This window comes from Eschrichtius robustus, chromosome 16, assembly GCF_028021215.1.
Source record: "Eschrichtius robustus isolate mEscRob2 chromosome 16, mEscRob2.pri, whole genome shotgun sequence".
Lineage (NCBI taxonomy): Eukaryota > Metazoa > Chordata > Mammalia > Artiodactyla > Eschrichtiidae > Eschrichtius > Eschrichtius robustus.
The window spans coordinates 89,014,602-89,030,504 of record NC_090839.1 but is presented as its reverse complement, the minus strand read 5'-3'; the positions used below and the strand labels follow the sequence as shown (position 1 = coordinate 89,030,504).

Sequence of the window (15,903 nt, the reverse complement as noted above, 5' to 3'; positions counted from 1 at the left end):
CCCTTGCTGAGTTCTACAGTACAGAATATAATCTTTGAGGACAGAGGTTTAGTATCCACCTTTAATTACAATAATCTGTATTAATTAGCAAAAAATTTGATCAAGTTCAATACCTATTGCTCTTTACAAATTTACAACTGTTCCACCTCTGCATACTAGAAGGAGGTGAAAGAGTATAAGAGGAAAGAGACTTATTTTTCATTTTGTATTCTTTGGGACACTTTTATTTTTTAAAAAACATATTTATCATCTTTATAATGAAAACTAAAAAAAACACTTCCATACCTTTCTCCAAATGGGCAGAGGGGCTACAGAATACTTTGTTACAAATATAGGGAAGAATATGTCTTTAACATCCTGACCAAAACATGGGTAGTATCAATGCTAAGAATTAACTAAAGATTTTAATTCTGTAACCATGCATGATTCTACACAAGATCCAGAAAACAGTCTGTATACGACTAAAATTAGAACTCTTCTAATAGGATGATTCAAAAAGACATAATGCTAACTGAAGTAAGCCAGCCACAAAAGGACAAATATTGTGTGATTCCACTTACATGAGGTCTCTAGAGGAGCCAAATTCATAGAGACAGAAAGTAAAACAGTGGTTGGCACGCGCTCGGGAGAGGGAGTGGGGACAGGTTCAGTTCGAGAAGATGAAAAAGTTCTGGAGATGGATGGTGGTGATGGTTGTGCAAAGATGTAAATATACTTAATGCCACTGAACTGTACACTTACAAATGGTTAAAATGTTTTATGTATATTTTACCACAATAAAAAAAAAGAAAGAAAAAACGCATGGTGGTATACTTACACATTCAAATCATAGTAATTTTTCAAATGAATTATTTCCTCAATATACCCATGTGCTACATCTGGAAATCTTACTTCCTAGAAGGGAATAAAAAACATTATTTATATTTCATTCCCTGGAATGGTTTCAAATTGCAATAAAAACCAGATGGCAAAAAGTACATAAAATGACTAAAGACTAGAAAAGGACTGTAAAGCAGTTTTGTGTCTGGCTTAAACCTTCACACAAGGTGCCCAGATTTATCTGTCTACACAGAATATGGAATTTAGAAAGGTACGTAGAGATCACCTGGTCCTCTGCCCCCATTCTGCATATCTATTCTATAGTCTTTCAATAAATACTGAACATCTCCGCCCAAGCAAAGGAAGTCTAAAGACGAATAAAACACTTTCTAGTGTATACCCTCAAGAAGCACACAATCTAGTAGACCAGATGAAAAAACCTGGGGGAAGAAGGGTTAAAAGACTGTTCCAAGGCAAACAGCAGCCCACAGAGCCCTGCATGACTTTCTAGGTCAGTGCTATCTAACAGAACTTGGTACAAAGATGGAAATGTTCTATTCTGTGCTTTCCAACACGGTAGCTGTTCAGCCCCATGTGGCTATTGAGCACTTAAAATATGACTGGTGCCACCAGAAATGAAATTTAAATTTTATTTAATTGTAAGACATTTAAATTTAAACAGCCAAATGAAGCTACTGTATTGGACAGTGTAGCTCTAGGTAATCTTATAAACCTGCTTTAAGGGTTTGAAGTTGGAGTTAACTCAATTCCTTTTTAAAAACTGTGGGGACTGCTCATATGACAGCATAAGGGCAACCATGATCTGCAGCTAGAATCCCAGAGGGCTTGCTGAGGGTTTAAGCATACATTCAGGAATCCTGATTCAATTTTCAAATCTTCAGTTTCTCTCCTTCTAGTCTACAAATCTAGGAAATTCAGAAAATGAAGTCCACACACACAAATAATACTTTTGCAATAAAAGGAAATTCAGTATACTTAGTGTGTATAATTATTTACATATCAAAATAAAACTTACTGTTTCTTTCACTAATAGTGCAATGAGTTCTTGGTCTACGTCAGGAGCTTCTTGCCCCCAAAGGTTTTCCAAATTGGGCTCCTGAGATCCTTGCAGTGGAAAGGCTGGACCTGGCTCTTCATCATCTATTGCTAACTGTTGGTCTTCAAGCTCTCCCAGAGGATGGGCAGGCTGAGGAGAAGAAGGGCCTGGAATCCCATCCTGCTGGGGTTCTGCTCTTGGAAAAGCCGGTCTTGGAAAAGCTGACCCTGAGGGTTCATGCTGATACAACAGTGGGCCCAGTTCTACTTCAGGCTGCCGCTCCTGAGGCACAACCTGGTTTGTTATCTCACGGGGCTGTTGGTTCAGAGACTGGAAGTAAGGATGGTCTAACCAGCAGTCTTCTTCGATGGCCTGGTCATCTAGGATATCAGCTGATTCTCCGAGGTTTGATAAAAGCTCTGTCTCTGAGTCTTCAGATGACTGGTTCTGAGTGTCCAAAGGATCACTTTCTGGAAAAAGAAGGCTACCTTCTTTCAGGATAATGATTTTCTGCTCTGCTCTGTGGTTGACAATGTCATTTGTTGCTTGGTTATGACTTGGTCCAGGCTTGGGTTCTCTTTCTGTTTGTCCACTTGGCTTAATGAATTCAGAAACTCCAGGAGGCCCAAGATCTAGAAATTCACCGTAGTTATCCTCAGAATTATCCTGTGCCCCAGAACCAAACAATGAGCTGTTACACACAGAAAAAAAGCCGTTCTTATCTGATTCAAAGGCTGCTCTAGACTTTTTAGGCCTTTCTTCTCCCCATCTTTTGAGATCTTGCCACTGGGCAGCTGGTTTGATGAGATTGGGTCGTGATGTCTGAGGTTTATTTGTCTAAGAAAAAATGAAATTTTAATAATAATTCAATTTTTTTCCTGTGTCTATACCTCCCTATGTACTTATATTGAGCTTCTGAGGTAGGACAGGAAAGAAACAAAAACAAAAGCGCCCTCCCCCATGAGACCTATTCTTCACATTTATCTTAACACTGAAATTTGGTCACACTATAGTAACTGTAAGAATCAGAGCAGCCATTCATTGATTGACGCATGACTTATAGTTTGAATTATAATTTCACATGAGACCAGTAAAACAAAAATAACTGCATAGTAGAGAAAATAATGAAAGAATGACAACACAGTAGAGGAATGAGAAATGTTCAACAGACACACGAAAAGCAGCTAAATCTCATTAGTAATTCAGCAAAATGCAAATTAAAACAAGGTACCCCCTCCCAAGACTGGCAAACAATTTTTAGTTAGATTACTTTTTAGTTAGCATTGGTACACATGTGGGAAAACTCTCATACTATCATTCGTTGCTTGTGAATTTAGGAAAACAATTTGGTATTACTTATTTTTTTAAAAATGTATATTCTTATGATTTGTCAATATTGTTTTTCAATATCTATTCTATAAACCCTTACGTATCCAAAGGCATATTCACTGCCACACTGCTTGCAACATAAAAAGAAAAACACTGGAGACACTGTGAAGTTTGTTCCTAAGTGAATAGTTAAGTAAACTATTATTTATCTGCTCTACAAAATACTCTCCAACTCTCCACCCCTCCAAGAGGTAGCTCTATATGTAATGAAATGGAAACGTCACCAATAAACGTTATTACGTGAAGAAAAGTTACAAAACAATTCATACACAGACTGATTCTATTCTTTAAAAAAATCAAAACACAGACATAGACATACCATTTCTAAAAGCATACACACACACACACACGCACACGCGAATACATATGAATTCAAAGAAAAAGATCTGGAAGGACACATGCCAAACTAGTGACAACAGTTCCTCTGGGAAACCTCTGGGGCAGAAGGGGCTGGTGAAGACAGACTTCAGTTTTATCTGTATTGTTTCAATTTCTATAGAGAACACAATCATATGTTATTTATAAATTTAAAAAGTGGAATGCCCAATTTTAAGGTAGCAGAATAAAGATGTCTCTGATCCTTCTCTTCTCTGAAATCACCCCAATCCAGAGAGGAGAATGAGACACAGAACTGAAAATCTTTGATAAAACCAGCAGACATCTGTGATCCCAAATCACAATATATATGAGAAGGAGCTGGTAAATGTAGTGAGGAAAGTCTAACCAGATTTTAGGAAAGGCAGAGAAAGCTTCAGAAAGGCTGAGTTTTCCAAAGTAGGTGGTGTGGCCTGGCGGGCAAAATCAACTCCTTGCTTGGAAGAATGGGAACCTCCACTCCATTTGGCAGCAAGGATGTTCTGAGGAGGTTAGACTGAATGAAGACACACGTCTCTGCTGGAGGTAGGCTGTCAGTGAGGCAGGAGGGAGAGAACTTTGAACTGGGCTGCTCTGAAACTGGCAGTATCTGCCAGGCAGTAAGAAAGAAAGAAGCATACGTGCATGTAAGCACCACCCACCACCACCCCAATGTCCTCTGTCATAGGAAGAATTCCTGCTAGCCAAGAATAGTGCCTGAGCCTTTCCCCAACATAAATGCCTGCAAAGAGCTGGTCCAGGAAAACTTCAAATGCATTCAAAGTTGAGTAGTGATAAAAAACAACCAGTACAGAAACTATATTAAGATACCTAACTATTGAAAAAAGAAGTGGTAGATGGGCAACACATATGATAAAATCAGTACTACACAGTGAATGAAATGAGAAAAGAGAGAAGCAAGAACACAAAGAAGTAATGAAACAATCAGCTATTCAATATAAATGTTCTAAATCACGGTTTTGTAGAAATAAGGTAACCATCAAATGTTGGGAGGGGAAATGGAGAAGCTGAGGGTCAAAAGATACACTTAAAGCTAATAAATCAACATGTAAGGACATATGTAAGGACAGCAGTTGAAAGTATAAAAGTACTAGAAGAACTAAAAACAAACAAAAAAACCTAAGGATAAAAACCTTTCAAATTATCAGCAAGGACACATGCCCCCAATATAAATAAAATAAAACCTCAAAAATGCAGGGAATATAGTGAAAGATCATTTTTAAAAGCAATAAAAATTTAAAGCATATTAAACACTATGAGAGAACTAATAAAAACAAAGTATAATGGTCACATTAATAAATATAAATTAGATCAATTCACCTATTTAATTTAAAAGTCTCTTTAAATAGAACCACTAGGCAAAACCCAACTATATAATCAACTACAGGCATACCTCAGAGATACTGCAGGTTTGGTTCCAGACCACTGCAATAAAGCAAGTATCCCAATAAAGCAAGTCTCATGAAGTTTTTGGTCTCCCAGTGCATAGAAAAGTTATGTTTACACTATACCATAGTCTATTAAGTGTGCAATGGCATTATGGTTAAAAAAAATGTACATATTTAATTTTTTAAAATGCTATTCGAAAAATGGTGCCAAAAGACTTGCTCAATGCAAGGTTGCTACAAACCTGCAATTTGTTAAAAAAAAAACAAAACAGCAATATCTGCAAAGCACAGTAAAAAGAGACATGCCTGTATACAATCAAGAGTTACTAGACCACTGTGATTCATAAAGCACATGGACAAAGACACCAAAGTGGATTTCTGATTCTAGTAATGGCATGCTAGATCATTCAGATCAACCCTTCTACTGAGTAAAAGCAGAAACCCTGGTCAAAATATCAAAGCAAAACCAAAACATCTACTTGAAGGCCTCAGGACCCAGGAGGAAGAAATCCAACAAAATAAGCTACTTTTCTTCTACAGATGCATTTGCCAATCCCAGACCTGGATGAAGAATGAGAAGATTGAACAAAACCTTTGGTATCTTTTTTGAGGAGCTAAGTGCACAAAATCGGAATTCAGAACTCACCATGGGGAGGAGTTCTGGTAAATCTCAAGCTCTAGGGTCATTCCTTGAAGGGTACACCACTGAAGTTAGGGTAAACTGGAAATATGCTCGACCTCCCAGAAGCTGAATCCTAGTTTCAACAGTTTAAATCTCTGGATCTGAGTTTCCTGGTCTCCCAAACCTTCTTTGAGAAACAAATATAGGCCTTCTTTGAAGAAAGATAACATCACCTAGAACCTCAAAATTTTCATATATAGTGATACTACTACTCAACAAAAAATAACCAGGCATATAAGAAGTTGATGCAACATAATAGAAAACCAAAACCAAGAGAAGTAATAGACAACAGAAACAAATCTACAGTGATTTCAAATAGTGAAGCTATCAGACATGGATTCTAAAATAACATGCTTAGCATGTTTAAGGAAATAAAAGACTAGATTGAAAGTTTCACCAGAGAACTAGAAACTGTTACAAAGAAAGAAAAAAAATAAAGTATCAAATGGAAATTCCAGAATGTAAAAATACAGTAACTGAGATCAGGAATCAATGGATCAGTGCACAGCATTTTAAATAAACACAGTTGAAAAGAAAAATTAGTGAACGGAAAGACAGGTCAGAAGAAAATAGCCAGAATAATGCATAGAGACACAAAATGATTGAAAATTAGATAAGAGAATAGGAGACACATAATACAGTGAAAAGGTTTTACCCAACTATGTAACTAAAGTTCTAGAAAAAGAGAGAGAAAAGAAGCAATATCTGAAGATAAAATACAAAATTCAAGCAGAACAGCAGCTTGATTTCATTTCTGAAGATCTAAGCTGGATAATTAAAAAAAAATCCAAACAGAGACCTAGATACAGCAATAGGAAGACTGCAGAAATCAAATACAAAGATAAAAATTTAAAGCAGCAGCACACACTGCTTTCAAAAGGAAAAAATAAGACTGACTGACTTTTCAACAGAAAAATGGAAGCCAGATGGATAAACAACAAGGTCCCACTGAATAGCACAGAGAACTATATCAATATCCTATGATAAACCATAATGGAAAAGAATATAAAAAATATATATATGTATAACGGAATCACTTTGCTGTATAGCAGTAATTAACACAACATTGTAAATCAACTATATTTCAATTAAATAAATAAATCAAAGAAAAAGAAAAATGGAAGCAAAAAATACTGGAATAGTATCTTCCTTGTGTTAAAAGAAAATAATTGCCACATTGAATTCTATACTCAATGAAAATATCAGACTTACTATAAAGAAAATCCTAAAGAGTGTTCTTTAGGTAGAGTAAAAATAATCTCTGTTTTAAGGCCAGAGATGCAGAAAGGAATGAAGACCAACATAAAAAGATAAGTATCTGGAGAAGGTAAAGTGATTACTGATTGTTTAAAACAATGTATACAGGGGCTTCCCTGGTGGCACAGTGGTTAAGAATCCACCTGCCAATGCAGGGGACACGGGTTCGAGCCCTGGTCCGGGAAGATCCCACATGCCACAGAGCAACTAAGCCAGTGCGCCACAACTTCTGAGCCTGCGCTCTAGAGCCCGTGAGCCACAACTACTGAGCCTGTGTGCCACAACTACTGAGCCTGCACTCTAGAGCCCGTGCTCCGCAACAAGAGAAGCCACTGCAATGAGAAGCCCGCGCACCGCAACGAAGAGGAGCTCCCGCTCTCCGCAACTAGAGAAAGCCAGCGCACAGCAATGAAGACCCAATGCAGCCAAAAATAAATAAATAAAATAAATTTAAAAAAATGTATACAGAATTAAAATATATTAAAAAACCCAGTATTTAAGTTGGGAGGTGAACAAATAGAGTTAAAGTGTTTTAAAGTCTTTACAATCCTCGGAAAAAGTTTAAAACACTAATAAACATTAGTGCTGAGGCCTCTATGATGTGAGGAAGCCTGAACTAGCCTTTAAAATAGACCATATGGGGGGACTTCCCTGGCGGTCTAGTGGTTAGGACTTCGCACTTCCACTGTAGGAGTCGCGGGTTCGATCCCTAGTCGGGGAACTAAGATCCCGCAGGCCACACGGTGTGGCCAAAAAAAAAAAAGGTTAAAATAGGTCATATGTAGTATTAGACATGATACCAAAAGAAGTGACAAAGGAAAAAGATAAACTGAACTTCAAGGTTTAAAACTTTTGGGCTTAAAGGATACTATCAAAAAAGTAAAAAGACAAGTCACAAAACTAGAAAAAGTATCCACAAATCAAGACATCTGATAAGGTACAGTATTCAGAATATATAAAGATTCAATAATAAGAAGACAACACACTTTAAAAATGAGCAAAGGGGGACTTCCCTGGTGGCACAGTGTTTAAGAATCCGCCAGCCAATGCAGGGGACAGGGGTTCGAGCTCTGGTCCGGGAAAATCCCATATGCCACAGAATAACTAAGCCCATGTGTCACAACTACTGAGCCTGCGTTCTAAAGCCTGCGAGCCACAACTACTGAGCCCACGTGCCACAACTACTGAAGCCCGCACGCCTAGAGCCCATGCTCCGCAACAAGAGAAGCCACCGCAATGAGAATCCCGCGCACGGCAATGAAGAGTAGCCCCCGCACGATGCAAGTAGAGAAAGCCAGAGCACAGCAACGAAGACCCAATGCAACAAAAAATAAAATTAAAAAAGAAAAACAAAACAAAAAAAACAAACCAGCAAAGGATCTGCATAGACATTTCTCCAAAGATATACAAATGGCCAATAAGCACATGAAAAGAGGCCAACATCATTAGCCATCGGGAAATGCAAATCAAAATCATAATGAGATACTGCTTCACAACCATGAAGTTGGCTATAATAAAAAAGATAGACAGCAATTATTGGTGAGAATATGGAGAAGTTGGAACACTCACACTGCTGGTAAGAATGTAAAATGGTGCTACTACTATGGAAAACAGTCTGGGAGAGTAAAATACAGAGTTACCTTGTGATCCAGCAATTCCATTCCTAGGTATATACCTGCTATGGTCTATATTCCCTCTGCCTCCAAATTCATATGTTGAAATCCTAATCACCAAAGGTAATGGCAGCAGTAGGGGGAGTCTTTGGGAGGTGCTAAGTCATGAGGGTAGAACCCTCATGAATGGGATTAGTGCCTTTATAGAAGAGGCTCCAGGGAGATTCCTAGCTCCTTCCACCATGTGAGGACACAGTGAGAAAGTGTCAGCTATGAACCAGGAAGAGGACCTTTACACGATCATGCTGGAGTCTTGATCTTGAACTTCCCAGCCTGCAGAAGTGTGAGCAATAAATTTCTGTTGTAAGCTACCCAGTCTGTGGTATTTTGTTATAGCAGCCCAAATGGACTAAGACAATACTCAAGAGAAACGAAAACATACGTCCACAGAAAAACTTCTACATGAATGTCCATAGCAGCATTATTCATTATTCATAATCACAAAAAAGTGGAAGCAACTCAAATGTCCATCAATTGATGAAAGGCTAAACAAGATGTGGTATATCCACACAATGGAATATTATTCAGCAATAGAAAGGAGTGAAGTACCGATTCATCCTACATCACAGATGACCTTGAAAACGTTATGATAAATGAAAGAAGTTGGTCACAAAGGACCAAATAGTATATGATTCTGTTCATATAAAATGTCTAGAATAGGCAAATCTATAGAGTCAGAAGTGGTTAGTAGTTCTTAGGACTGGGTGGAAGAGAAGAAGGGAGGAGGGAAGATAATGGTTAGCTCATCAAATCAAGAAAAAAGGCTAAAAAAACACAACTACACTAAAATAGAAAAGGAAAATGGAGGAACCATAGGTTCAGAGTAAGTAGAAAGAACAGGCTATTTTGTTTAACTCTATTAAATACATTAAAAAACGCTGAAGAAATCAATGATTTTCTAGAAAAATATCAGGGACCAAAACAGATACTGAAAGCAACAGAAATCTAGACATGTCAATCACCAAAGAAGCTGAAACAGTTTCAAAGAACCGTCCTCCATGAAAAGAAATAGCCCAGATGCCTTTAGAGTAAGTTCTACCAAATCTTTAAAGAACAGGTAACTCCAACATTATTTAAAATATTTTATCAGAGCACAGAAAAAGAAAGAAAACTTCTAGACTCTTCATGAAGTCAGAATAATGTTTATAAAAAATTTGTCAAGGACAGCCCAGGCACACACACACCCCTATGGGCCAATCTCACTCGTGAGATCTATGGAGAAAACCCTAAATAAAATCTTAGCAAATAGAATCTAACAGCACATTACCATCATATTGTAATACCATTACCAAGCAAAGTCTGTCCAGAGACAAAATAATTTACCACATTAACAGATTTTTAAAAAATCACATAATAATCTCCACAGATGCTGAGATTGAATTTGATAGAATTCTACATTTACTCATTAATAAAAACTTGAAATAAAGTAGATAGCTACTTCCTTAACATAATTTAAAAACGGTATCTCAAGCAAAAAGTCACCATCACACTTAAGAAGAAATATTAAAAGTATTCCCATTTATGTTAGTGGCTATTTTTCTTATTTCTATTACCGCTATTACTTAAAAATTTTGAGGACTTATCACAATATAATTAGACAAGTATAAAAACTGGAAAGGAAGAAACTGTAAGTATCATTATTTACAGATGGACCAGATACCATTCCTTGGGTCAACTGAAAAATGACTACAGACAATAAAAACCAGCTGACTGATTATGAAATTAATATAAAAACCAACAGACTTTTAAATTAAAAAAAACAAAGGTTAAAAAGGTACACAGAAAAAAGATGCCATTTACAAAAGCAAGAGAAAAGATAAAATAACCAGGAACAAACTTAAAAATGTTTAAGATCGAACCGGGCGGGAGCTGCCAGCAGCCGGAGCAGCGCCGCCGGGAGCCACTAGCCGCGAGCCCCAGCTGCCCCGCGCCCGCTCCCAATCTTGCCGGGTCTCCGTTCCGCCGCCAGCAACTGCAAGGAGGCGTCATGTAGCAGCAGCCGCAAACCCACCTCGGATTTGCAACTCTTTTTTTTTTTTTTTGGTGGGGTGGGGGGGCGCGGCAAAATTCTATCTCCGCCCACGCTTTCTTGCCTATTCCCATTTGCAAGCTGCATCTGCCTCTAAGAAATTGAGGGGTTCAGGGTAGGGTGGGGAGCTGTAAATCAGAGTTGGACCTGCAGCACCCCCGCACCTAGAAGGCCACCATGACCGAGGAGAGCTCCGAGGTGCCCAGGGAGTTGATAGCATAAAGGATGTTATTGGCAGAAAGATAAAGATTGCATTGAAGAAGAAAGTAAAGTTGGAAGTGAAGGGAGACAAAGTTGACAACAAAGTGCTGTCTGAGCCGTGTGGATGAAAGGCTCTTGGTGCTCCAGCCAGGCATCAGGGCTATGCCTCTGAGGTGGGAGAGCCAACTTCAGGACACTGGTCCACAAGAGACCTCCCAGCTCCACGTAATACCAAATGGCGAAAATCTCTCAGAGATCTCCATCTCAACATCAAGACCCAGCTTCACTCAACGACCAGCAAGCTACAGTGCTGGACACCCTATGCCAAACAACTAGCAAGACAGGAACACAGCCCCATCCATTAGCAGAGAGGCTGCCTAAAAACATAATAAGGCCACAGACACCCCAAAACACACCACCAGACGTGGACGTGCCCACCAGAAAGACAAGATCCAACCTCATCCACCAGAACACAGGCACTAGTCCCCTCCACCGGGAAGCCTACACAACCCACTGAACGAACCTTAGCCACTGGGGACAGATACCAAAAACAACGGGAACTACGAACCTGCAGCCTGTGAAAAGGAGACCCCAAACACAGTAAGATAAGCAAAATGAGAAGACAAAACAACACACAGCAGGTGAAGGAGCAGGGTCAAAACACACCAGACCTAACAAATGAAGAGGAAATAGGCAGTCTACCTGAAAAAGAATTCAGAATAATGATAGTAAAGATGATCCAAAATCTCGGAAATAGAATAGACAAAATGCAAGAAACATTTAACAAGGATGTAGAAGAACTAAAGAGGAACCAAGCAATAATGAAAAACACAATAAATGAAATTAAAAATACTCTAGACGGGATCAATAGCAGAATAACTGAGGCAGAAGAACGGATAAGTGACCTGGAAGACAGAATGGTGGAATTCACTGCTGCGGAACAGAATAAAGAAAAAAGAATTAAAAGAACTGAGGACAGTCTCACAGACCTCTGGGACAACATTAAACGCACCAACATTTGAATTATAGGGGTCCCAGAAGAAGAAGAGAAAAAGAAAGGGACTGAGAAAATATTTGAAGAGATTATAGTTGAAAACTTCCCTAATATGGGAAAGGAAATAGTTAATCAAGTCCTGGAAGCACAGAGAGTCCCATACAGGATAAATCCAAGGAGAAACACTCCAAGACACATATTAATCAAACTATCAAAAATTAAATATAAAGAAAACATATTAAAAGCAGCAAGGGAAAACAACAAATAACACACAAGGGAATCTCCATAAGGTTAACAGCTGATCTTTCAGCAGAAACTCTGCAAGCCAGAAGGGAGTGGCAGGATATACTTAAAGTGATGAAGGAGAAAAACCTACAACCAAGATTACTCTACCCAGCAAGGATCTCATTCAGATTTGATGGAGAAATTAAAACCTTTAGAGACAAGCAAAAGCTGAGAGAGTTCAGCACCACCAAACCAGCTTTACAACAAATGCTAAAGGAACTTCTCTAGGCAAGAAACACAAGAGAAGGAAAACACCTACAATAACAAACCCAAAATATTTAAGAAAATGGGAATAGGAACATACATATCGATAATTACCTTAAATGTAAATGGATTAAATGCTCCCATCAAAAGACACAGACTGGCTGAATGGATACAAAAACAAGACCCATATATATGCTGTCTACAAGAGACCCACTTCAGACCTAGAGACACTTACAGACTGAAAGTGAGGGGATGGAAAAAGATATTCCATGCAAATGGAAATCAAAAGAAAGCTGGAGTAGCAATTCTCATATCAGACAAAATCGACTTTAAAATAAAGACTATTACAAGAGACAAAGAAGGACACTATATAATGATCAAGGGATCGATCCAAGAGGAAGATATAACAATTGTAAATATTTATGCACCCAACATAGGAGCACCTCAATACATAAGGCAAATACTAACAGCCATAAAAGGGGAAATCGACAGCCACACAATCATAGTAGGGGACTTTAACACCCCACTTTCACCAATGGACAGATCATCCAAAATGAAAATAAATAAAGAAACACAAGCTTTAAATGATACATTAAACAAGATGGACTTAATTGATATTTATAGGACATTCCACCCAAAAACAACAGAATACACATTTTTCTCAAGTGCTCATGGAACATTCTCCAGGATAGATCATATCTTGGGTCACAAATCAAGCCTTGGTAAATTTAAGAAAATTGAAATCGTATCAAGTATCTTTTCCGACCACAACGCTATGAGACTAGATATCAATTACAGGAAAAGATCTGTAAAAAATACAAACACATGGAGGCTACACAATACACTACTTAATAACGAAGTGATCACTGAAGAAATCAAAGGGGAAATCAAAAAATACCTAGAAACAAATGACAATGGAGACACGACGACCCAAAACCTATGGGATGCAGCAAAAGCAGTGCTAAGAGGGAAGTTTATAGCAATACAAGCCTACATCAAGAAACAGGAAACATCTCGAATAAACAACCTAACCTTGCACCTAAAGCAATTAGAGAAAGAAGAGCAAAAAAACCCCAAAGCTAGCAGAAGGAAAGAAATCATAAAGATCAGATCAGAAATAAATGAAAAAGAAATGAAGGAAACAATAGCAAAAATCAATGAAACTAAAAGCTGGTTCTTCGAGAAGATAAACAAAATTGATAAACCATTAGCCAGACTCATCAGGAGAAAAAGGGAGAAGACTCAAATCAATAGAATTAGAAATGAAAAAGGAGAAGTAACCACTGACACTGCAGAAATACAAACGATCATGAGAGATTACTACAAGCAACTCTATGCCAATAAAATGGACAACCTGGAAGAAATGGACAGATTCTTAGAAATGCACAACCTACCGAGACTGAACCAGGAAGAGATAGAAAATATGAACAGACCAATCACAAGCACTGAAATTGAAACTGTGATTAAAAATCTTCCAACAAACAAAAGCCCAGGACCAGATGGCTTCACAGGCGAATTCTATCAAACATTTAGAGAAGAGCTAACACCCATCCTTCTCAAACTCTTCCAAAATATTGCAGAGGGAGGAACACTCCCCAACTCATTCTACGAGGCCACCATCATCCTGATACCAAAACCAGACAAAGATGTCACAAAGAAAGAAAACTACAGGCTGATATCACTGATGAACATAGATGCAAAAATCCTCAACAAAATACTAGCAAACAGAATCCAACAGCACATTAAAAGGATCATACACCATGATCAAGTGGGGTTTATCCCAGGAATGCAAGGATTCTTCAATATACGCAAATGAATCAACGTGATACATCATATTAACAAATTGAAGGAGAAAAACCATATGATCATCTCAATAGATGCAGAGAAAGCTTTCGACAAAATTCAACACCCATTTATGATAAAAGCCCTGCAGAAAGTAGGCATAGAGGGAACTTTCCTCAACATAATAAAGGCCATATATGACAAACCCACAGCCAACATTGTCCTCAATGGTGAAAAACTGAAACCATTTCCACTAAGATCAGGAACAAGACAAGGTTGCCCATTCTCACCACTATTATTCAACATAGTTTTGGAAGTGTTAGCCACAGCAATCAGAGAAGAAAAAGAAATAAAAGGAATACAAATCGGAAACGAAGAAGTAAAGCTGTCACTGTTTGCAGATGACATGATACTATACATAGAGAATCCTAAAACTGCTACCAGAAAACTACTAGAGCTAATCAATGAATTTGGTAAAGTAGCAGGATACAAAATTAATGCACAGAAATCTCTTGCATTCCTATATACTAATGATGAAAAATCTGAAAGTGAAATTAAGAAAACACTCCCATTTACCATTGCAACAAAAAGAATAAAATACCTAGGAATAAACCTACCTAAGGAGACAAAAGACCTGTATGCAGAAAATTATAGGACACTGATGAAAGAAATTAAAGATGATACAAATAGATGGAGAGATATACCATGTTCTTGGATTGGAAGAATCAACATTGTGAAAATGACTCTACTACCCAAAGCAATCTACAGATTCAATGCAATCCCTATCAAACTACCACTGGCATTTTTCACAGAACTAGAACAAAAAATTTCACAATTTGTATGGAGACACAAAAGACCCCGAATAGCCAAAGCAATCTTGAGAACGAAAAATGGAGCTGGAGGAATCAGCCTCCCTGACTTCAGACTATATTACAAAGCTACAGTAATCAAGACAGTTTGGTACTGGCACAAAAACAGAAATATAGATCAATGGAAGAGGATAAAAAGCCCAGAGATAAACCCACGTACATATGGTCACCTTATCTTTGATAAAGGAGGCAAGCATATACAGTGGAGAAAAGACAGCCTCTTCAATAAGTGGTGCTGGGAAAATTGGACAGCTACATGTAAAAGTATGAAATTAGAACACTCCCTGACACCATACACAAAAATAAACTCAAAATGGATTAAAGACCTAAATGTAAGGCCAGACACTATCAAACTCTTAGAGGAAAACATAGGCAGAACACACTATGACATACATCACAGCAAGATCCTTTTTGACCCACCTCTTAGAGAAATGGAAATAAAAACACAAATAAACAAATGGGACCTAATGAAACTTAAAAGCTTTTGCACAGCAAAGGAAACCATAAACAAGACAAAAAAACAACCCTCAGAATGGGAGAAAATATTTGCAAATGAAGCAACTGACAAAGGATTAATCTCCAAGATTTACAAGCAGCTCATGCAGCTCAATAACAAAAAAACAAACAACCCAATCCAAAAATGGGCAGAAGACCTAAATAGACATTTCTCCAAAGAAGATATACAGATGGCCAACAGACACATGAAAGAATGCTCAACATCATTAATCATTAGAGAAATGCAAATCAAAACTACAATGAGCTATCATCTCACACCGGTCAGAATGGCCATCATCAAAAAATCTACAAACAATAAATGCTGGAGAGGGTGTGGAGAAAAGGGAACACTCTTGCACTGTTGGTGGGAATGTAAATTGATACAGCCACTATGGAAAACAGTA

At 38.0% G+C, this 15,903-nt stretch overlaps 1 protein-coding gene across 3 annotated transcripts in view; it reads right to left on the bottom strand.

The window, feature by feature from the left end:
- RNF216 (ring finger protein 216) overlaps positions 1-15,903 on the bottom strand; it is a 181,536-nt gene that overhangs the window by 132,009 nt on the left and 33,624 nt on the right. For 2 of the 3 annotated variants that reach the window (XM_068524090.1, XM_068524092.1), the window contains exons 4-5: positions 1,856-2,713; positions 818-894 (exon numbers count right to left, since the gene is read on the bottom strand). In XM_068524090.1, the coding sequence (XP_068380191.1) occupies positions 818-894; positions 1,856-2,713 (935 nt within the window). The remainder of the gene's footprint in view (positions 1-817; positions 895-1,855; positions 2,714-15,903) is intronic. The other variant, XM_068524091.1, reaches the window with a different exon arrangement.